Consider the following 22,679-nt stretch of genomic DNA (forward strand, 5'->3'; position numbering starts at 1 on the left):
CCAAGTGCTCCCCTGGATCAGCACTGGGGATGTGCTCACTGCCCAACTTGGGTCATTCCTACATCTGATGAGCTGCTGGTTCTGGTTCCACCCTCTGGTCCTTTAGGTCTTCTTCATTCCAGTGAAATGGAGAGTGGCATCCTGCCCATCCCTGTTGCATCGCAGCTCCCGGGATTACCTGAACTTGCCCATGGCAGCCCTCAGGAACCCACTGCTTTGCCAGCTCAGATCCTAAAGGGAGGTAATGAATTCCAGCTGTTTGCCTCTTTAAAACCCTCCTTTCTGTTTCTCCCCTAATTATCCAGGCACTTCTCAGAAAGGCCCCATTGATTGCGGAGCTGAATTAGCATTTTGTGCCTTTGGCTTCGACTCCCGGCTCTGACACGAGAGCACTTGAGGAGCATTAACTCATTTAAAGTGCAAATTGCAACTCCTTTTTCATTTTCCAGCCCAGGACCTGGCTAGACAAGGCTTTGCTCGTGGCTTTTCTGAGCATCTCCCGTGCTTGTACAGCTGGGGCTGCCAGGAGGGGAAAGGCGGGGAGCGAGCCCTCCCTGCTTTGGGAGGAATTTTGGGGGGCTCCCACATCCACCCAGGGGATCTGCTGCATCATCAAGGCACAGTCCCACAGCTCTTAAGTTACTTATGAAGCCAGTGAGGTTTTTTCTAGCAGGTTTAATCCCAGATGTTACCCGGGGCACTTTATTCAGCCGGAAAGTCTCATGATATGTCACAGAATCCCAGACTGGTTTGGGTTGGAAGGGAACTTAAAGCCCACCCAGTGCCACCCCCTGCCATGGTCAGGGACACTTTCCACTAGCCCAGGTTGCTCCAAGCCCTGTCCAACCTGGGATGGGGCAGCCACAGCTTCTCTGGACAACCTGTGCCAGGGCCTCCCCACCCTCCCAGGGAAGAATTCCTTCCCAGTATCCCATCCATCCCTGCCCTCTGGCAGTGGGAAGCCATTTTCACTTGGCCTGGCACTCCAGGCCCTTGTTCAAAGTCCCTCTCCAGCTCTCCTGGAGCCCCTTTAGGCACTGGAAGGGGCTCTGAGCTCTCCCTGGAGCCTTCTCTTCTCCAGACTGAACAATTCCATTTTCCTCTCACTCCCTTCCTCTCCATCCCACATTCCCAAGAGCCACATCCTAAGCAATGCTCTTCCTAACCCCCCCTGAGCCCTTCTCTGTGGGCACAGAGCTGGTACAGCCACACAGCCCATCCATGCTGAGCCCTGGGCAACCCCACTGTTTTTTGGGATGTTTTGGGATTTTCCCCAACCTGAGGCACCAAGCCCAGCCTGCCAATACCCCTCACTGAGGGAACACCCACCCAGCCCCTCCACTGCCCCTCCCTGCCAGGTGCAGCCATCCCTGCCCACCACTAATGAGCCTAAAGGAAGCAGGAGGCAGCTCCAGCTCCTACCTGGCCTGCTCAGAACCTTCCCCCATGTTCCTCATGGTTTTAAATCCAAATTTTATTGCTCATCTCCACCCCGGGCTCTGCTCCTTCAGTGCTGATTTTGCAGCAGCACCAGGAACATCCTGCAAGGGACAGGAACATCCTCTTGGGGAATCCCACCATTGCTGGGGGGTCTGAGGTAGGAGAGTTTGGGGACAGGGGTGAAAAGGGAGGGAGAAGGGAGTTAAAGCCTTTTGTCCCCTCTCCTGGAGCTGCCCCCTGTGCCTTCCCTGCAGCTCTGGCTCCTCGTGGGGCTCGTTTCTCATGTGTCAGAATAATGTTGTTTGTTTGGGTTGCAAACACTGCAGGGGGAATTTTTAAGAAGCTTTCTTTTATTGCTGTGTGAAAGAGAAGGGGGGGGTGGCAAAAAAAGCAGCCCAATAACTTTTCTATTAATATCAAGCTTTGTAAGTCTTTTGTTTGGTTGCTCTGTTTACGAAATCTCTCATTTTGGATCTTGACAGTGTCCCTTTGAATATGTGTTAAAATAGATCCTGGTTTCGTTCCGTGGGTTTTGTGGAGGATATGAAGCAATTGCACTTGTCAGCCTTGAGCAGGAGATGGATGGGGCCATTCCCTGCTGGGTCATGGAGCAGCCACTCACCTCCTCCCAGTGCCTGCTGGTGCTGACTGGGGAGGGTCTGGTTGGGCTGAAAGGTTTGAAATGAAAAAATAATGCAGGAAAAAGAGCCCTGTTGGGCACTTGGGTGATTTATGCACTGCCCCTGCCTGTGTCTGTCTGTCTGTCTGCTGGGCTCTCCACCAGTACATATATTTGGGGATTGATTACTGAGGAAAGCTGGGAAGGAAATCCCATTTCCAGCAGCATCCTTACCTTGAGTTCCCCAGCCTGTCCAGCTGGCTTGGCAGTGCCAGTGGGAGGGAAGGATCCTGTGGGATGTGCCCCCAGGGGGGGAGATGTGACCATCCCTCTTGGCTCCCTGATTTCAGCTGGGCTTTCGTGGAGCTGCTTTGCAGCTGCTACCTGGAGGTCTGGGTTAGAGACTCCGTGTCTGAACCTTGTGTGGCCTGAAAAATCTGCCGAGAATTGGCTCATTTCCCCCAGCTCCAAAGGGATGGCCAGCACTCCTCCTTTCTCTCTCTCAGCTGCATCTTGAGATACTCTGTTTATTTATTTTGGTAATATTCCAGTTGGAGGCAGAAGCAAGAGATAGCAGAGGCAAGCAGGGAGAAAAATTCAGGCTCCTGGGGGCTTTTCCTGGCTTGCCAGAGCCTGGCTGGGACAGCTGTTGGGTCACAGCTGTTTTCAGATGGCTGCAAAAGACACTTCCAGGGACATTCACTCCTTCCCAGGGCAGCATCCTCATTCCAGAGCCTCTGGGTATCCCCTTGCCCTGGCCCTGGGGTGGGATTTCAGTGCTGGGGTGGGTGGGAGTGAGTGCCAGGAGGGCTGTGCACGAGGAGAGTGGTGGAAACTCTCAGAATTTGGCTTGTTGGCTTCTGCACTTGAGCACAATTAACCATTTCCAGCAATTTTCTGGCACACCCTTTGTCAGTCTCCACCCCCAGCCAAAGGGGGTTCAGGGGCTGCACTGCTTTTATTCTGCTGGAGATTTTGGAGCAGATTAAACATTTTCAAAGGTGCCTAGAAATCACCTTCTGACCTAGAGAGTCACTCCCATGGCTGGACTCTTTCTGCAAGGGGAAAAAGGGGTTGTTATTCCCAACCCAACTGCTGTGACTGGATAAAACACATTTTCTGGCTCCCAGCTTTTACTCCAGTCAGAGCAACACTATGATCCAAGTGGGAGTCAGCATGGAATAGGCCTGACCCCCCTGGTGCCCTGTGGTGGGTCCCCCACAGAGGATAAAAACCAGGCACTTGCATGTTGGTTTTGTCACAGATGGTGCAATGTATGGATCACCATGGACCAAAATAACTGGATTTCTTCCTCCCCCCCTCTCCCATCCCCTCTGTGACAGCTGGTGGGGAGAGAGGCACTGCAGAGGGGGTTTCCTATTGGGTTTGAGATAACCAACGAGCCAAAATGCTGGTGGTGAAACATCTTCTGTAGAGCAGAGGAACAGGGGGGTCCATGGACTCATCATGTTGACATAGTTCCTAAATCCATGTGTGACCCATGAGCACTGCACAGCTGGAGGTACAGGGACTGGAGGATCCAGATCTGGAAGTTGAATGCTCTGTAACCCATAACCTCAAGAAGTTTGTTATGAGATCATCACAATCCTCAGTTTCATATATACCAAGATAGCTCATCCATTGGGAATCTGCCAGAGCTCCAGCAAGAAATGCAGGGACCCACAATTCCCACCTGCCATGTGTGGCTTTGTCCCCCAGTTTCAGTCCCTTTTGAGCATCCCATGGGCTCCTGGGAGGAGATTCAGGGCCGTTTCCCCATTTTTTGGCTTAGTTGCATCTGAGATCTCTTGTTACCTCCGACCTGCTGCATCCGAACTGGGCCTCATTTCCTTGGGCATTAAGGGCTGGATTTGTCATCCCAGCACAGCCTAAGGCTCAGATGAAAGGGAATAACACTGGAGAGTAGTGCCAAGGAGGAAAAGCACATAGAGAGGATGAAAGAGCATTTTGGGTGAGCTGCATGTAACTGCATCACTCATGCAGAGAAGCCATTAAAGATCATGAGGCTCTCTCAGATACCACAGCAGCCAGGCTGCCAATTCCAAGGATAGAAAAAGCCGTGGAGAACATCTTTGGGGATGTGTGGGAATGTATTTACACTGGCATTATAGCTGCTAAAGCACAGGGATGTGTCCCAGCTCTCGGGTGAATTCAGCTGTGACAGCCAAGGGAAGGGATGAGAACCTGGGAAACCTTTGTCCAGGCACCCAGACCTGCAGCAGGGACAGACGTGGCTGGTTTCCCAGGAACAAGCCCCCAGGCAGGATTTGCAGTGGGATTTGCTCCAGGCCAGCAGCTCCTTATAAATTCCTTTTCTCAGCAGCGTGGTGGTGTTGCTGGTGGCAGGTCTGTAGGACCCTCCACAGAGGGGGCCACTCGATGGCACCTGAGCTGAGGGGCATCCCCAGGTCCAGGGGTTCAGGTTCATCTCCCATGTGGGGCAAAGGTTCAGGATTCAGCTGCTCTGTTATGTCTCAGGGGTTCCTTCAGGCTTGGTGGGGTGTGTCCAGTCCTGACCATTCACCTGCTAATCCAAGAGAAAGAACTGAAGCATCCAACCAACCCAGATTTGTCAGGGGAAACCTAGCCCTTCAACATAAAGAGGGAGGTTTGGGGCAGGGTGAGAAGGGTGGGAGAGGATGGTTAACCCCCCTGGGACACTGCCATGTGTCACCAGTGGCACAGGGATGGCATCCCCATCACCTGCCTCATCCCAGAGCACCCCCAGGGACAAAGCACCCCTGGCCCTGGGGTCCTTCACCTGCTGAGTTCATTGTAATTTGGGGAGTTATTGCTCTGCAAACGTGGGACATGGAGTTCTTTGAAGCAATAAGTCGAAAATCACCAGCTGCTAATAAAGCTTGGTTTAAATTTGAGCTCATTTCAGTGTCACTCTGAACTGCCCCTTGAATCCAAGCTGCTTAAATTATTCTGAAAAATAATTGCCTCTATTCATCAGAAGAATGTGCCATGGATCCAAGTGTAGCATGAAGTGTTTGATTGGGGATTTTATTTTATCCTTCCCCTTTTTTTTTCAATATTGCAGTCAGGAAAAAAAACCCCAAACCTCTTTGCTCTCCCAGTAATTCTCCCTTTGAACAGAGCAGGTCAATCCATCAAATGGCAGTGCTGGGGTAGGTGAGTGTTATCTGTCAGTGATGGATGTTGCTGCTTATGCAAATCCCATCACGAGATTCCAGGTGCAAAATGTTCAGCTCTTTGGGAGCAGGACTGAAGTTTTCCACGGCTGAGTTAAAGGAAGGAGCTGTGCTGGCAGAGGAGAGCAAGTGTGGAGGTTTCTTGGGGCAGAGCTTGGGGACTTCCAGGGTTGGAAAATTCCTAAAACTCGGTGTTCATAGAGTCATGGAATCTCCTGAGTTGGAAGGGACCCACAAGGATCATCAAGGCCCTGCACAGGACACCCCCATGGGACCAAACCCAGAAGCTCTCGGAGCTCCGGGCTGCGGAGAAATCCATCTTTTCCTCTAAACAAACTTCATGCCCCGTGAGCATCCCTGCATTTTACCTCTGTATTAGCCTTTCCCAGTTACTCAGGGCTTTCCAGCTGGATGACATTTGGTGTGGCTGTTTATTGACCCCGGGGACCACAGCCTTGGCTTTGTTGCCACCGAGTGACATTTGCGTGGCCGCGGCGTCACCTCGGTGCCGGTAACGGAGCCGGGGCTGTGGCACAGCAGGAACTGTGCCAGGGGAGGGGCAGCAGCTGCTCTTGAGGCTGATGTGGTTTAAATAAAAACCAACCAGCCAGTCTTCACTTCCACTGACTCGTGAGAGCTGGTCAGGGTGTGATCCCAGCTGGGAAACGGGGACCCAGCCCAACCACGCTCCGGGTCTCTGCTTCTCTTGGATGCTCCCTTGGATGCTCCTGCCCTGCTGGTTGGGAGGGTTGGTTTGCTCTGGGGATGAGCAGAGGATCAGGTTTGTTCTGCTGCTCAGTGCTGGTGTTTGCTCAGTGACTCATCCCATCCCACCCTGCTCATGGGCAGCAGGATTGTGTCGCCCTGGAGAGCCCTGGGCTGGGTCATGATTCCTCCCCTCTGTCCTTCTTGTCTTTTGCTCATCCTATCCCACAGGTGATTTGCTTTTCCGTTATTAACTTGACCATCACCATTATCATCATCATTATTATTATCATCATCATCATCATAGTTTATTATCATAAGTATCATCATTATAATTATAATCATTATCACATTCATTATTTTATTATCACATCCGATATTATTATTATTATTGTTGTTGTTGTTGTTGTTGTTATTATTATTATTATATTGCTCACTCTATACAAAGAGTGGGTTTTTTTGGCTTTACCCAAAAGCCTCTGAAGTTCAGCCCAAAGCAGCTCAGCAGCCATGGCCAGATCCTGTTGGAGGACTGCAAATATTTAGAAATCCTGGTTAAAGGCGATGGGGGCACATTGAATTTAAAAAGGCAACAAATTTTTGATGTGAGTGACCCAGTTTTAACATGAAAAACCCAAGTGGAGGGAGATTAGATGAGGCTGATGGAAACCTCCCTCTCTGGGGGCAGTTTGGGTCATTAAACAGGGATCAATGCTGGTAATAAATGACATTTTTAGGACTTCTGGAACCATCCCAGGCTACTCTGACACTGTCCCCTGTGCAAACACCAGCTCTGAAAGCCTTTACACTAAGGGTGTGTAAAACACCTGAAGCATCTAAGAAAGGGAAGGAAAACCCAGTTCAAGGCCAGGTTGGACAGGGCTTGGAGCAACCTGAGGTAGTGGAAGTAGTGGAAGGTGTCCCTGCCCATGGCAGAGGGTTGGAATGTGGTGAGCTTGAAGGTCCCTTCCAACCCAAACCATTCTGGGATTCTCTGAGAATCAGGAATCTTCCTGTGCTGATACTCCCATCTGCAAAAGGGACTTCTGCAAAGTTTAATTGCTTTGCTTGCTTGTTCTTGTAAAGCACTTTTTCCTTGGATGGAGGAGGCAGAGAAGCCAAAGTCCTTCTCTTTGCATGTTCAGGATTCCAGCTGAGTTTGCTTTCCCAAGGGTTGTGGTTTGGGGGCAGTGAGCTGGTGGAGCCATTGAGCTCAGGGCAGGCTGGGAAAATGGGGTGCCTTTTGTCAGGGGAAAAAAAAGGCAAATGGGATGCAAATGTGCTTTCAGGGGAACTGCAGCCCTGGAGCAACTTCATCTTGGACTGACCTTCCTCAGAAGGGGACACTGTGATGTTTGTCACCCTGTGGGTGACAGCTCCTACTCCTCAGCTCCGAGGGCACGAGGAAGGTTGTTCCCCTTCTCTAACCCACCAGGATACTGGTGTAAATGGGAGAAATCATGAACCCAAAGAGCAAAGGAACCCCCAGAAGTGCTGCCCCACCACTCCCCTCCTCACTCTCTACAACTCCCTGACAGGAGGGTGTAGCCAGGTGGGGGTTGGTCTCTTTTCCCAGGCAACCATCAGCAAGACAAGAGGGCTGGGTCTTCAGCTGTGCCAGGGGAGGGTTAGGTTGGAGATTAGAAAGAATTTCTTTCCAGAGAGGGTGCTCAGCCATTGGAATGGGCTGCCCAGGGAAGTGGGGGATTCTCCATCCCTGGAGGTTTTTAAGATAAGACTGGATGGATCAGTGCCATGGGCTGGGAACCGCAGCAGTAGTGGATCAAGGGTTGGACTTGATCTCGGAGGTCCCTTCCAACCCAGCTGATTCTGTGATTCTATGATTCTATTCTATGATTCCCCAGTGTGTGAGCCGAGCTCAGCTGGGGCAGGGCCGGACCCAAATGCCCCCATCCCGTGTCCCCATCACCCAGCCAAGCTGGCCCAGGAGCTGTTTGGGGCTCAGCCTCCTGCCTGGGGTTCCCAGGCTTGGGAAGCCAGGTTTCATCTCGGGGTTGCCATGACACTGAACCACCCCCGAGGCTGCGGCTGCAGCTCCCTGCCCTCCCTGACCCCATTCCCGAGGATTTGGTGTCTCACCCACGCCCGTCTCTCTCAGGCAATTACCTGCTCTGATTGCTCCCCCTCGCCTGTCACTGCTCCACCGGTGCTTTTATCTATTTTAATCAAGTGAGTCAGGCAGACAGAGGGACCAGGCAAAACACTGCTCCCATCCCTGTCTCCTGGCTGGGGGAAGGATGCCTGGGAATTCCGGGAGCGTGGAACACTCTTGTTTGGGTGGATTCAGCGGGTTCGGGGGCTGAGCAGATTGTGGTGTGTTTAGGGACCGTTTGGGTTTGGTTTGGGTGAAGATCTCTGGCCCTGAGATCTCTGTGTGCCATCCATCAGGAATAGCACCTTGGAATTGTTGAGGGGGTTGATCAGGATGCGTGGAAGTGGCAGGAACAGAGGATTTCCTGGCTGGCCCGAGCTCAGCCCTCGAGGGCTTCAGAGCAGTCACAGAATCATGGAATCATTAAGGCTGGAAAAGGGGGCCTGAAGGGACCTACAAGGAGGCTGGAGAGGGACTTTCCATCAGGAACTGTCGTGACAGGACAAGGGGGAATGGCTTCAAACTGAAAGAGGGGGAATTTAGGTGGGATATTGGGAAGAAATCCTTCCCTGTGAGGGTGGGGAGGCCCTGGCACAGGTTGCCCAGAGAAGCTGTGGCTGCCCCTGGACCCCTGGGAGTGTCCAAGGCGCCAGGTTGGACAGGACATGGGCAGGGGGTGGAATTGGATGATCTTTAAGTTCCTTTCCAACCAAACCCATTCCATGATTCTCTTTCTGCACGGCATGATGAAGGACATCACAACAGGGAAGTTTTCCAGGTTTGGGATGCCCTGGCTGTGACACATCTGGCACATCTGGGATGCTCAGGGCTGGAACCTGCCATGCTCCAGCCAAAAATGGCCAGATCCAGGAGCTCTGCCCTAAAATCAGCTCCCAGTCACCGAATCACAGAATGGTTTGGGTTGGAAAGGACTTTAAACTCATCCAGTTCCACCTCCTGCCATGACCAGGGACACCTTCCACTAGACCAGGTTGCTCCAGCTCCCGTCCAGTCTGGCCTTGGACACTTCCAGGGATAATCTTAGTGCAAGGCAAAGGGATTATCCCATAACTCAGGCTAATCCTTCCTTCAACCAGAATTCCCATCTCCAAAGTCCTGTTCCAGCTTGGTGCCTTTGGGGCTGAGATGTTGCTCCTGGGCTGTGTTTGTGGTGCTGCTGGGGAGGTCAGTGTTGCTGAGGTGCAGCTGCCTCATTTTGTTTTACAGTTCCTAAGCAAACGAACCCAAATGATCCAGTGCAGTATGGGCACTAAAAATAGCTTTTTAATCAATCAACTTTTTAAAAATAAGAATGTTCCTTAAAATTATGCCAGCACCAGCCAGTGCTGCCTCTTGGGAATTTTATTCTGACTCATTTTTCTTCCAGTTCTGTACTTTCTTTGTTTTTTTTTCCCCCCTCTTTATTTTTTTCTTGCTCCTATTTACCAAATATCATTAAGTTTGGACTGTTCTCTGTTACTCTCTTACAAGATGAGGTGGATGTTGCAGGTTTTAAAGGTGTTTTTGTCACTGGTGGCACGGAGGAACAGGAAGTGTGATTGCTGTAATTTGCTGGGATTTGGGCAACGCACCTAAATACTGGTAAAACAGGCACTTGGTACTTTTAATTCAATATTTCCACTCTGGAGCAGCTTCCCATGGGTACCCAAACCTTTCAGGTGACCCTGATCACTCAGAGGTTGGAAAAGCCCTCCCAGCCCATGGAGTCCCCCCTGAGTGCTCTGAGAATCCCAGTCTCTCTCAAATATGTCTGTGTATATATATATTTATATATATTTATATGTATGTGTGTCTGTGTGTATATTTAGTGCATTAGTCACATCTTAAACTATAAAAATTGAAACTTCAGTTAGCTGCTTCCTCTGTAAACATATGTTCCCCTTGTAACTATAATTTGACTTTTCTGGCTTTGGGTTCTCCCTCAGCACCGTGTGCAGTAGGTACAGATAGAACAGGAATAACCACGATCCTGCCAAATCCCAGCCTTTAAAATAATGGGTTCAGGCTCCAAAATCCCCTGACTGGCTTAAAAATAATAAGATTATGTGAAAGTAGTGAGCACTGTGAGCTTGTCTTGCCGTGGTTCCGTTGCTGGGAGTCCTGTGGCTCCTGCCTTTCTCCAACCTGGAAGTCAGGGGTGGGATTGGGGTTGGTTGGGGAACTTTAAATGAAGCTATGGCTGATGTCTCTGAAGGACCTGGGAATTTAAGCAGAGCCATTACAAGGCATGGGATGAAAGCAATGGAGTTTGTGGCACAGTGGGAATACAGTCCCAGCGTTTCTTGCTGTGTTTGTTGCAGAAATATCTGCAGAATTCGAGTGAGGGGTGGGAGAGATTATCTGCCTGAGAATGGGGAGGAGCAGCGTGGCTGAACTGCCTGGGGAAGGGATTGTCTGGGTTCTGGGGTGGCTGAGCCTGACCTGCACCCACATCACTGGAGGTTTCTGGGCTTTGTTTGGAGTGAGGAGGTGACTGATGGGGAGGGAATGAGGCACAAACCTGGGTTGAAGCCTGGCAGCCTGGTCTGTACTGAGGCAATTTAAAAAAGATGTTGAGAAGTGACCTTTCCAACAAGACAGGCAGTTCATTTGCCTTTCATTTTTCTATTTAAGGGAAGTTTTAAGTTTTAAATAATGATTTTGACCTGCAGATCAGAAAATCCCCTTATAGATGTGTAAGGATTTTACAATGAGGGTAGTGAGGCCCTGGCACGAGTTTCCCAGAGAAGCTGTGGCTGCCCCATTCCTGGAAGTGTCCAAGGCCAGGTTGGACAGGGCTTAGATCAACCTGGGCTAGTGGAAGGTGTCCCTTCCTTCCTTCCTTTCTTTAAAGGAACCTTTAAAGGTTTCTTCCAAGCCACACTATTTTATGATGTGAAAGTCTTCTAGAAACAGGAATTCTCCACCTTGTTTTGCTGACTAAAATGTGTGAAATTCCTCCAACACACCCTTGAATTCCCATCTCTCTTTTTAAACCAAGTCAGGGCCTCACCAGAGCTAAACTGGCACAGCAGAGGAAAGGAAAGGTCTTGCCCATGCTGAAGCATCTTCTGGCAAACAGAGCTCTCCATCCTCAAGCCACTGGTCTTTGCCAGGAGGTGATTTCAGGAAAACCCCTTGGAAAGCTGATGAAGAGCATCAGCATCATTCACTGCACTAACAGCAGCATTTTGGGGCAGAGCCTGGTTTCTGTGCTGCCACTGGGTTAAACTCAGGATTAAATTTCAGTCCAAGGGCCGGTGCTGACCCCACGGTGCAGTGCTGGGAACCAGGAGCAGCCCCTCGGAGCTCTGCTGCTCCCCAGCTCCTTCCCAAAGGGCATCTGGGGAATCTCAGCTTGGCCCAGTTGCACCTGAAAGGTCGTTTCCCTGGAATCTGTGCCGGAGGGAGCGATGCTGAGTGACCCCTCTGCAGTTCCCTCTGCCTCCAGCGCTTCGCCTGGATCTCCCCGTCGCATCTTCTCCCTTTCCAAGCGAGTTGGGAAGTTGCTGCTGGTAAACTGGGTGGTGCTTCCTTGGCCTCCAGAGCAGCGGTTGCCATGGTAACTCCTCCGAAGTTCCCAGTTTTGCAGAGTCACGGTTTTAGTGGATCTGCCGGGGAGGGAGGAGCGGGAGGATCCCGGGAGGATCCCGGGAGGATCTCAGTGCCAGCAGCACACGGGTCAGGGCCACTGGGGCTGTGAGCAGAGCCCGTGGGGCTGAGTTTGGTGGGACCATCCCTCACCTTCCGTGACCTCCTGGTTGTAAAACAGCTGGACGAGATGTGTGGGAACATCCACAAGGCTTCTGTGCCAGGGGACTTCTGTCTCCAGCCACATCCTTCTGTTTGGGCTGGTGTTGAGCTGCTCTTGGAGGACTTTTGTCACCTTTTCTTCTGTTTTCTCCTCTTGACTGTTTTCCCCTCTTGAGTGTTTTCCCATTAAACCAGAATGGGACTTTTCTTCCTCGAGGGACATTCCAAACTGGCCAAGGCTCTGTGGGAAGGATGCTGGGAACTATAATCCCACCCTGCCAAAAGCATCACCTCCTGCTGCCCAGGGGTTTGCTTTGGGGCTGGGTGGCTTTGAGGGGGCTCTGGAAGAGCAGCCACTCAGGGGTGCAGTCCCAGCTTTTGGGGTGAGGAAGGGGCAGTGAACTGAAATCCCCTTGGATGTCTGAGCGCCGGCGGGAGGGAGGATTAGTCCTGTCAGGGCAGAGCCCTCGGGGTAATCCTGCTTTCCAATTAGGGATTTCACTGTCATTAATCTGATGGGAAAATAAATAGGGCAGGAGCTTAAAGCCTTTGAGGGAGCCAGAGGTGCAAGAGGAGAAGGTGGGCTGGAGGGGCTGAGCAGGACGGGACATCTGAACTCAGAGCCCTCCAACACATCCCCTCGGGGAGGGATTGGGAATGACAGGACAGGAGCATCCCCAGAAACATTGAATCCCTGAGCAGGGGCTTCCTTCTCCAATCTGTTCTCCAGCCAAAGCAAAACTGTTCCCTGCAGTGGGTTTTCTTCCACCTTTTCAGCCTTTCCTTCAAAGGCAGCACAAGTTTGCTTTTGTCTCTATTCCATCCCAAATTTGCTTTTGTCTCTTTTCCCACCCATGGCTGTACCTGACCCTGCTGACAACACTGGCAGCCTCTAAACATCTGTGACCACAATGGCACAGCCTTTCCTTTTCTCTTGGAAAATCAAACTCTTCTGCCACCCTAAAAGACACCAAACTTTGGTGTTAAATGGACGGGGGGGACAGGAGTGGCTCTGCCTGTCTTTAAGGAATCAGGGCTCTGATTTCAACTCCAGTGACAATTCTCCTCATGCAGGTGATTGTTTAATCATAAAAAGCCACAATTAGATCGTTTAGAAGGCTAAAAGAATAAAGTTTTTTTGAGGTCTGATGAGCAGAGCACCTGAACAAAGGTCTGGGGCAGCTCAGAGCCTTTTAGCAGTTCAAAATTCGCAACTGCAGGTTCTCTGGGAATGATACTGGAGCCCTGGGAATAGCACAGGAGCCCTGTTTATAGGGAGTTTCACATGGATGCCATCAGACAATGCAAATACTGTGAGTAGGATATGGCTGTGGTTGGGCTTTGGGTCTTATTGGGGCTGTTTCGTCTGTAGGACAGGATTGTCACTCTGCTTCTAGTTAGGCAAGAGGGAAGGGGATCCAAACAGCCTCTAAAGATGAGGAAAAAGTCATTTAAGGGAGGGAGAAATTAAACCAACATCAGTATTTCAGTGGGGCACAAGTCCTCGGGACTGTGGCCTGGAGCTCCTCCTGCTCCAGCTCCTCCTGCTCCACTCACCCGGGGTTTTATTCCATTTCTTTATCCTATTTCATGCATTTCCATTTCAGACAAGTGGGTTTCCAAGCCTGACATGTTTGGTTCCCAGCAAGGTGTTCCCAGCTCTGGCTTTTCAAATTGAAGCCCTCTCTAAAACAAGAAGTGGGTTGGGATCAGGTTTTAGGGAAGCTCTGAGACCTGACCCTGCTGATTTCTCTTTTGCCCTCTTATCTGGATAAATGACGGTGGGTGCAAAAGTAGTTTGATCTGCAGCCCTGCACTTAATCTTACTCTGCAATAAATCTTGTGCTGAACTGATAAAATACTTCTAAAAGCAGCAGGGATAAACATGGTGGGGTTTTTGTTCAGGTTTCCAAAACAGAATTGCTGTTATCAGGAATAAGACAATGTCTGTGTGCTTCTCTCACCCATATGTGTGTGTGTTTGGAAGCAAAAAGGTTTATTCATACCCAGATGTTTCCAGTTATTTTCCTAAAACAGTTCCCTCATTCATGCTCAATTTGTGAAACTCCAGTTCCCCCAAATCTTTTTTTTTTTTTTTTTTTTTTTTTTTTTTTTTTTTTTTTTTTTTTTTTTTTTTTTTTTTTTTTTTTTTTTTTTTTTTTTAATGATTTTTATTAGTCCTCCCAGCAGCAGGAACCAGCAGCTCTGGGGCTATTTTGCACTCCTGCAAATCACCACTTACTACTTGGATACTGTCACTGTTAGGTGAGGACTGGTGGGTCCTGGTTTACATCCTGTATCCCAAAATGTTGCCATCCTCAGCCCTACCAACTTGTGCCACCAGCTTGGCTCTGTTTTACCTTCATCCTTGGGCGTGGTGCAGATCCCAAAAGGGGAATCTGTAACTCCTTGAGATGTCCAACCCAGGTTGGAAGGAGATAACCTGCACTGAGCCCCTATTCCCATGACTCCAGAGGGAAACAAGGAGAGTGGCCTCACTGGATGGAGCAAGGGATTGGGTACAGGCTGGGTCTTGGTGGTTGTGGTGCCTTTGTTTGCTCTCTTTACCTTCATAGGGAAAGATTTGGGGTGATCCACTGCTCACACTGGGAGATCTGGAGGTGGAAGTTGTCCCAGGAGAAGGGTTTTGGATGGGAAAAGGGTTTTTGGTGTGTTCTTTGCCTCAGGCTCCCCCCTCCCAAAGCCTGTGCTGTCCTTAACCCTGCTCCCAGGTGGTTTGAGCACGTCAGCATGCTGGTGATCCTGCTGAACTGCGTCACCCTGGGCATGTTCCAGCCCTGCGAGGACGTGGAGTGCCAGTCGGAGCGCTGCACCATCCTGGAGGTGAGGATCTCACCCTGCCCTGTGTGCCTGGGATGGGTGGAGTGGAGCAGGGTGGACCCCTGTCTTGTCCCTTTTCCCCAAGATTCAGCCATGAAAGCCTTTCCCAAGATGGTTTTCCCAAGAAGCCACACTTCCTCAGGCAAAGCCTCCAAGGAAACCTGCTGCCATGGTCTTGGGGGAGACCCAAAGGCTGACTGGGACTTGATCCAGCAAGATCTTTTCACTGCACACTTAATAAGGGAAGGGGGGCTCAAAAGTGGGCAGCCAGCTCCCACTGGGGTCGTTAAACACTATTTAATTACAAAAGTCATGGCTACCCCATCCCTGGAAGTGTCCAAGGCCAGGCTGGACGGGGCTTGGAGCAACCTGGGCTAGTGGAAGGTGTCCCTGGCCACGGCAGGGGGTGGAACAAGGTGATCTTTGAAGTCCCTTCAAACCCAAACCATTCTGGGATTCTATGGCCAGTTCCATGGGGAGTCTCCCCCTTGCAGTCCATCAGTTCCACCCCTTGGATTTGTGCAGTCTGGTCTGTGCCATGTGGCACCGGGGACTTTGCCACTCCATTCCCTCCTTCGGGAACAACAGAGCCCGGGATGAGCCCGTGCCTGCTCTCCTGCACAGCAGAGCCCCCCAGCTGGAGCACAGCACTGCCAGCTTCCAGGATAAGTGACCTTTGAGAGGTGCATCCCAGCCCCTGGTTGGCCATGCCCGGCATCCCGCTGGTCTCTCCTCCCTCTCCTGGCAGTGCCCTTGCTGCCATCTGCCCGCAGGATTGGGTTTGGAAGCACATCCCGGCAGCATCTGGTGTGTGGGCTGCACCTTGGCACTGGGCTTCCTGCAGCAACTCATTCCTCAGGCTGGGAACCAACCTGCCGTGTTCCCAACACATGACATCAGCCCAGGCAGGGATTACCATGTGCTCAGCTCCTTTGAATCCCACACGGATCTGCTGCTTTACCTCCCTTTGAGTGTCCCAGCCAGTGAGATCCTTCATGGAATCCCAGAATGGTTTGGGTTGGAAGGGACCTTAAAGATCCACTTCCCACCCCCTGCCATGGGCCCGGACCCATTCCACCATCCCAGGTTGCTCCAAGCCCAGTCCAACCTGGCCGTGGAAACTTCCTGGCAGGTTTTCAGGCAGAAAAGGGCTGTGAGTAAAACCACCATTATCCCTCCCCCTGTCCCAGCTTGCAGGAGGGAGTGGAAGCCACAACACAAGGTGGAAAAGCCTGAACTTCTTCATGGAGGCTTTTGGATGCCAGTTATTAAGTGAACTGAAATAATGGAGCAAAACTTCTGTGGAGTTTATTAAGGGAAAGGTTGGTTGGTAAAGCTGACAGTCCCTCTCCAGCTCTCTTGGAGCCTCTTTAGGCCCTGGAAGGGGCTCTCAGGTCTCCCTGGAGCCTTCTCTTCTCCAGTTGAACCCCCCCAGCTCTCCCAGCCTGGCTCCAGAGCAGAGGGGCTGTGATGTCCATATAGATTTATCACTAGATGAATAAGAGCTGCTGACACTTCCCAAGCACTGGACTGACCCAGGAGCTACACTCAAGGGTTGCCACCACCCACGAGGTGCAGCAGGTTTTATTTTGGAGTTGGGAGGTGGCACTTTGGTGCCAGTGCTTCACCAGCCTGTCCATGGAGTGGCCACGTGGTGGGAGCACTGGGGTCTCTGCTCTGCCCGAGTCCAGAGCGCAGCAGAACTGACTGTGACCATCTTGTCCCGCTCTCCAGGCTTTTGACGACTTCATTTTCGCTTTCTTTGCGGTGGAGATGGTCATCAAGATGGTGGCCCTGGGGATCTTCGGGCAGAAGTGTTACCTTGGAGACACGTGGAATCGCCTGGACTTCTTCATCGTGATGGCAGGGTCAGTAAAAACCTCAGCAAGGTTTGCTCTTCGCGGGGGAAAAGCGGGAAAACCCCAAAAAGCCAAACCTGTAGGTTGGCCTGGTTGGTTTTCATCATGTTTTGTGAAGGCTCAAACCAAGGCAAAGTCTCATAATTCTTGTTTTTCGTACCCCACCTCGTAACCACGCCCGTTTTTGGGGTGGGTTATGAATATCAGGCAAAAAAACCCAAAAAAGCCCAGAGCAGCTCAGCCCTGCTTCTGCTGGGACACCATCAGAGGGAGGCAGGAATTGGCCAAACAAGGAGAACTGAACCCAGAATTCTGGTTCAGAAAGTTGAAATCCCAGTGGAAGGAGCTGGCCAGAATTTCACCCAAATTACAAGTGCATGCAAATGCCTCCTGTAAACTCCTCTTGATTTACAGTTGAAAACCATCTCCCACAGCTGCTGGTTTGTGCAGGATGTGTTAACAAACAGGTACAAGGAGGATCCTGTTGCTTTTGACACCAGTTCCCTCACACCCACAGGGAATAACTGAGTGGACTAAAAGCTTGGCAAGTCTAAAACTTTTTTTTCCAATAAATAAATGGGTTTAGAAACCTTGGGCTCTCTTACCTGCTTAGCAGCCCCTGGGAAGGGATATAATGCTTTAATTACTGCCTTAGCTCTGAATTCCTGGGTTTATAATGACCAGCCTGGGGTTAATTAGAACATACTTGTAATGTGTTGGGGCATTTTTCCCCTTCCATTAGTGATGTACCATCCCCACTGCACTAATGGAGTTTTGTTTTGCTCCGTGTTATTTGTCTGGAATACAATTAGGAATGGCCTGAGCGGTTTGAATAAAACATGAGCTCTCCTGAGCGGAGCTTCCTTTGAACCCGTGTGTGGTTCCAGCCCAGGAAGGAACATCAGGGACAGCAAAAGAACCAGTTAATGATTTTTTTCCTGCCAAAGCTGCTGCTGTGTTTAAGCTGCTGTTTAAGTGGGGAGGGAAGAGCGAGGCTGTGGTGGAGGGGAGAACTCGGGATCAGAATTCCAGCGTCCATAACCAACGGCGTTTCCCCACGCTGGATGTGCAGGGTGGGCTCTCCTGAGGGGTGAGCAGAGGGTCATCCACGTCATCACACAGGTCATCCCAAAAGCAGGAGGATGACACAGCAGAGGCAGAAGGGCTGAGCCCTCAGAGGCAGGGTTGGCAGCAGGAGCTTTGCTCTCGTAGCAGCCGGGATGAGGGGGAAAGTGAAGCAGTTGGGTGGTTTTCCTGGGCTTTTCCCCACCCTCCATGGCTGGAATATGTTTCAGAATGATGAAAGCATCAGAAGCACCAGGAGACCCCGCAGGGAAGCCCTGCTGCTGGTCTGGCATTACTCAGGTTGGAGATGAGGAGAGGAATAACCACTTCTGCGGCTGATCCTGGGCAACATCCAGATGATTTCGGTGTATTCAAGCCATACCTGGGATAGTACTTCCCATCTCTCAGAGGAGAGGCTGGACTGGGAGCTGGGCTGGCTGGTAACACTGATGGAGGACAAGGAGGAGCTGTGCAATGTCTGGGCTTCACCTCTCCCACCAACACCCTTGGATCCAGTGTCTGCTCCTAAAACTGGAGGTGGTTTTAGCAGGGAACACGCTACTGGAATAACAAGAGCTGCTTTTTCCAGCAAGCAGATGGATGTGATGGAGTTATTATGAGGCTTTTTCTGATAAGAAGGGAAACAAGTGAGAGGCAGAGCTGCCTGCTTTGTTTGTCCCATTCTGTCTCCTCAAAGGAGCTGATTTGCCTCACCAGCCACACACCAAAGAGAGCGGAGGGTGAGCAGGGAAACTACAAAATAAACATATCTCCTGCCTCTAGCAACAGATTGTGTCTGAAGTTTGTTCCAGCTCTGAAAGCCCTTTCATGTTTTCCTCGCCTGAGAAATGTGCCCTGGAAAATTTCAAGCCGAGGGGAGCTCGGAGCGGCTCCGTCTGTCCAGCAGCCAAGTTGAAAGCATTTCCTCAGCATCAGGAATGTTGTTCACAAGAGCTGAAACCGGAGAGGTTTTCTTGTGCATCCACTCCCTGGAGACGTTGCAGGCTCCCATGACGTGCTTTGGACATCTTTTAACTTGACAGCTGAAGGGTTGGGAGCTGCTGGTGGCAGAAGACACCTCGTGCCTCCTGTTTTTCAGTGCCCAGAGGCTGTAAGGAATCACCTACCAAGTGCCAGCCTGTCGGAATTTTCCAGCTCCAGCAGGTTTCTGTTGGACTTTTCCAAGGTATTCTTGGTTTACAGGTGTGATCTGAGAACAGAACCCTGAGCATGGTCTTGACAAGGAAACCTTTGACCATTTCTCTGCTTGTAGAAAGTCCAGTGTGGAATCCAGCAAGTGTTTCAGGCTGGCTTCAGTGGGTAAATATATATCCCCTTGAGTCTTACTTTCAGATCCTAAATGGAATATCATGGAAATCCAAAGATTCAGGGTCAGAAAGGCCATTTCCTAGGGCAAATCCTGGATTATTCATCTTTTATCAGCTCCCCTGAAGCTCTAAGGGCCAAGTTAAAGTGAGGCTCCAGTACCTGGCCCTTCAACATGCTAATTTTGGACGCGGTGGTACAAACCCAGCTCGCACTGGAGCATTTCCTACTCCTTTTCCATGCTATAGGAGCTCACAAGCTGTATCAGTTGCACTCAAACCCACTTACTCAGCCACCTGATAGATTGGGAAGGGCAGTGAACACATCCAGGCCCTGGCACTGCTCATTTTGGGGACTTTAAACAGCACTTTGCCTATTCCTGCAAGGTCTGTTGTGAGCAAACACCCGGTGCTGGCTCCAGACCCCTCCGTGCGGGTGTGAACGGGCATTCCCATGGTTTTCCCACTGTGTGGTCCTTCATGGGGCACTGGGCTGGTTCCCAGTGCTCTGCTCCAGCTTCACAAACACACAGGAGATTTAAAGCCTGGTTTTGTGCCGTGCTGAGTTTTGAAGCTTGTAGAATAATGGAATGATTAAGGTTGGAAAGGACCTCTAAGATCAGCGAGTGCAGCCGTCAGCCCGTGTCCTCAGCGGGTCCTGTTCATCAGATTTGGCTCAGTTCCTGCACACAGGCTGGAAGGTGGGTTGAATTTATGAAGACTCACTAACCAATCCAGGAAAAAAAAATATCTCTGGAACGTTATCACTGAAAACAGCTCAAAATCACCAGAGTCTCTGCAGAGCAAGGTGGGGGGAATGGGGCAAAGTCCCCTCAGTGTGACACCAAAGAGCTCCAGGACAAAGCCAGAAGAGAAGCAAACATCAGAACATCCAGATACTCCTAATTAAACGGTGTGGAGCAGGGCAAGGCTTCAAGTACAAAGTGCAAAGCTCCAGCAGTGCAGAGCATGGGCACATGGGCAGTGATGAGCTGGCCCGAAACCAAACCTCCTCTGCCTGTGCCCAAAATCCACTCAGCTGTTGCTTCCTGATGGCACATAAGGATTTTGGTCCATCCTGGCTGCAGGAGGCTTCTGTGAAAAATCTGAAGCTTCTGCAGGGCCTGGCTGCAGCAGTTCAGCTCCCATTTGCCTCTGTCCTTCCATATCTGTTTGTTTATTTAAAAGAAACCAAAACAAAAGCTCATTCTCCACGGGATCCAACAGCTCACTCACAGGGTTGCTTTTGATGCTGTTCTGTTATTTGAACAGGCGTGGTGAGAGATTTGTGACATATTTACAAGTGTTTCCCTGTAGTCAGACTCATAAATTGTAATTACAGCCATGCTAACTAGCCATAACCCCATTAAAAAAACAACACTGCACACATTTGCCACTCATTGCTATAAAAGAGCAAGAAAACTGACTTCACTTAACGTCCTTCCCAGCCTGGAAGAGAAATGTTTATGGCAAATGGAGATGAAGCATGAAAAAGAAAATGGTCCTTTAATAATCAAATGGAAATCAAACTGCTCCAACGTTGTTTGTGAGCTTGGATGTTCAGTTTTTGTCGTGGTGGGGGAGATGAGCTGGTGTGTAAATACTCTGGGGTGCTGGTTGGGGGGATGCATCAGGAACATGTTACTGCCTTGGAGCTGCTTGGAGCTGCAGTCACCTCCCCAGGAAGGCTGTGGATGTGCCACTGGAGTAAAATAAGCTGATGGAAGAGGAGAGAATCAGGGAGCAGATATCTGGGGGCTCCCCCTCTGCCCTGAGTTCTGTGGCCCTGACTTTGCAGCTCCTTGTCATGCCAAGTCACAGAATCATGGAATGGTTTGGGTGGGAAGGGACCTTAAAGATCATCTCATTCCAACCTCCTGCCATGGGCAGGGACACCTTCCACTAGCTCAGGTTGCTCCAAGCCCCATCCAGCTGGCCTGGAACACTTCCAGGCACACGGTGCAGGAATTGCATCCACCGATGCCCGGGAAGAGCCGCGAACACGGAGTGGGGGGATTTGCAATGCTGGGCTTGCAGGCAGCAAGAATTCCAGGCAGCCCCATTCCCAGGGCCCCGGAGTGCCCTGATCCTGACTGATCCTCTCCTCTCTCCCCACAGCATGATGGAGTATTCCCTGGATGGACACAACGTCAGCCTGTCCGCCATCCGCACCGTCCGGGTCCTGCGGCCGTTGAGAGCCATCAACAGGGTCCCAAGTAAGTGACCCCTCCCTTGGCACCACTGCCAGGCTGGGCAGGCACAGCCTGGGCTCTGCCAGGCTCGTCCCCCTGGGAAAACTGGAAAACCAGGGGGGCTAAAGCCGTCCCAGCTGGCTCTGTGTGGGCTAAGCCTTGCATTAGTAGTCTGCTCTCCTGCTGCCGAGACCAAATTGATTGATTTTAACTTTTAGAGATCATTTATTGCCGTTATTAGTGTTAGCAAAGGGCAGGGGAATAGATTTTATACCCAGGGCCCAAATTTTTGTGGCTGCTTTCCAGCGTTTTCATGACTTCTCTGAGGCAAATAACCCCCTGCTCCTTGTGTAAACTAAATAAAGTTCCTATAAAGGAAGGGGAGAGGTCAGTCCTGAGAAGGATCTTCTTGCCCTGGTGGGTTCATTTTCCCTACTCAGCAGTTTGAGGTCCTTCCGTGGCTCCGTGTTCAGGATTAGCAGAGCAGGAGCCTCCATGTGCTGCTAAAATTTGCTGTCATGTAGAACAAAATTGGGTTCATGCACGATAGGAAGTTCAAGTGGCCCCTAAATCCATTTTCAAGTGGCTTCAGCTGCTTGTCTTCTAAATCCAATTTGAAAGACGACCCAACAAGTTGAAATAATTTCCTGCCGGAATCGGCCACCGCTGAGCAACCCTTTGCAAGGTGCTGGTTTCGTGGAGCTCCCATCAGCTTGCAGCCAAATTCCACTCCAATCAAAATGCAGCAGGATTGTATGGAAATCATAGAGGTCCCTTGCAAAAAAAAAAAAAAAAAGGACATTTCCTGCATTTCCTGTTCTTCTTGAAAGCGCTTCTGAATGGCACAGCCCCACATCCTGCCTGGATTAATTGCCCGTCGTGTCGGCACTTCCAGGGACAGCAAAACAACCTCCCCCAGAAGGGTTTTGGTTCCAGAGGAACATGTGAGGGAACAGATGGATGTTTACTCACAGGAGTCTTTGAAGTTTCTCTCTGAACTCCCAATTCTACAGGATTTTTCTTGAGGGGGGGGAAAAAAAGAAAAAACAACTCAAATCCGTGACTTCGGCCGTGACATCGTCAGTTCAAAACAAGACAAAAAGAGGCTGAAAGGGAGCATGAAACCCCCTCTGGAGCTTTTGTTTTCCTAGGGAGGTTTTGTCAGCAGGGTTTCAGAGCTGCCCCAAAACACAACACAAAGTTTCCCTCTGGGATTTGGAGCCCGATGGCTCCGTGGCTGGAGCAGAGGGACGTGGCACGTGCTCGGCTCAGAGGCTCCAGGCTGAGGTGAGGATCAGGCTCCCTCTGGAAGTTCTCTAAATCCATGAAACCCTTCAGAGCTCTCCCATGGAACAGTGGGAGTGTCAAGAAGGGAATTGGAGGGTTTATACGCCTGTTAATCCAAACACCTCCACGTTCAGGTGAAATTTGGATCTGTGGCCAGCTTGTGGTTTTTCTTCCTTAGGACCCTGATTGTGAAGCTTTGAACTGAGCCTTTCAGGCTCTTTCTGCTGCACTTCCCACAGGATTTTTGATTTGTTTTTGGTTTTTTTTTTCAAAAGACAGGTGATAGAAAATATTCCATTAT

At 50.6% G+C, this 22,679-nt stretch overlaps 1 protein-coding gene across 5 annotated transcripts in view; it reads left to right on the forward strand.

Moving 5' to 3' along the window:
- Window positions 1-22,679, forward strand: part of CACNA1H (calcium voltage-gated channel subunit alpha1 H) — a 210,229-nt gene that overhangs the window by 81,462 nt on the left and 106,088 nt on the right. For all 5 annotated transcript variants that reach the window (XM_039386433.1, XM_039386436.1, XM_039386435.1 and 2 more), the window contains exons 3-5: window positions 14,542-14,653; window positions 16,385-16,518; window positions 21,018-21,115. In XM_039386433.1, the coding sequence (XP_039242367.1) occupies window positions 14,542-14,653; window positions 16,385-16,518; window positions 21,018-21,115 (344 nt within the window). The remainder of the gene's footprint in view (window positions 1-14,541; window positions 14,654-16,384; window positions 16,519-21,017; window positions 21,116-22,679) is intronic.

Source organism: Pipra filicauda, unplaced genomic scaffold (genome assembly GCF_003945595.2).
Source record: "Pipra filicauda isolate LSUMZ 115617 unplaced genomic scaffold, ASM394559v2 scaffold483_size702785_pilon, whole genome shotgun sequence".
NCBI classification, from domain to species: domain Eukaryota; kingdom Metazoa; phylum Chordata; class Aves; order Passeriformes; family Pipridae; genus Pipra; species Pipra filicauda.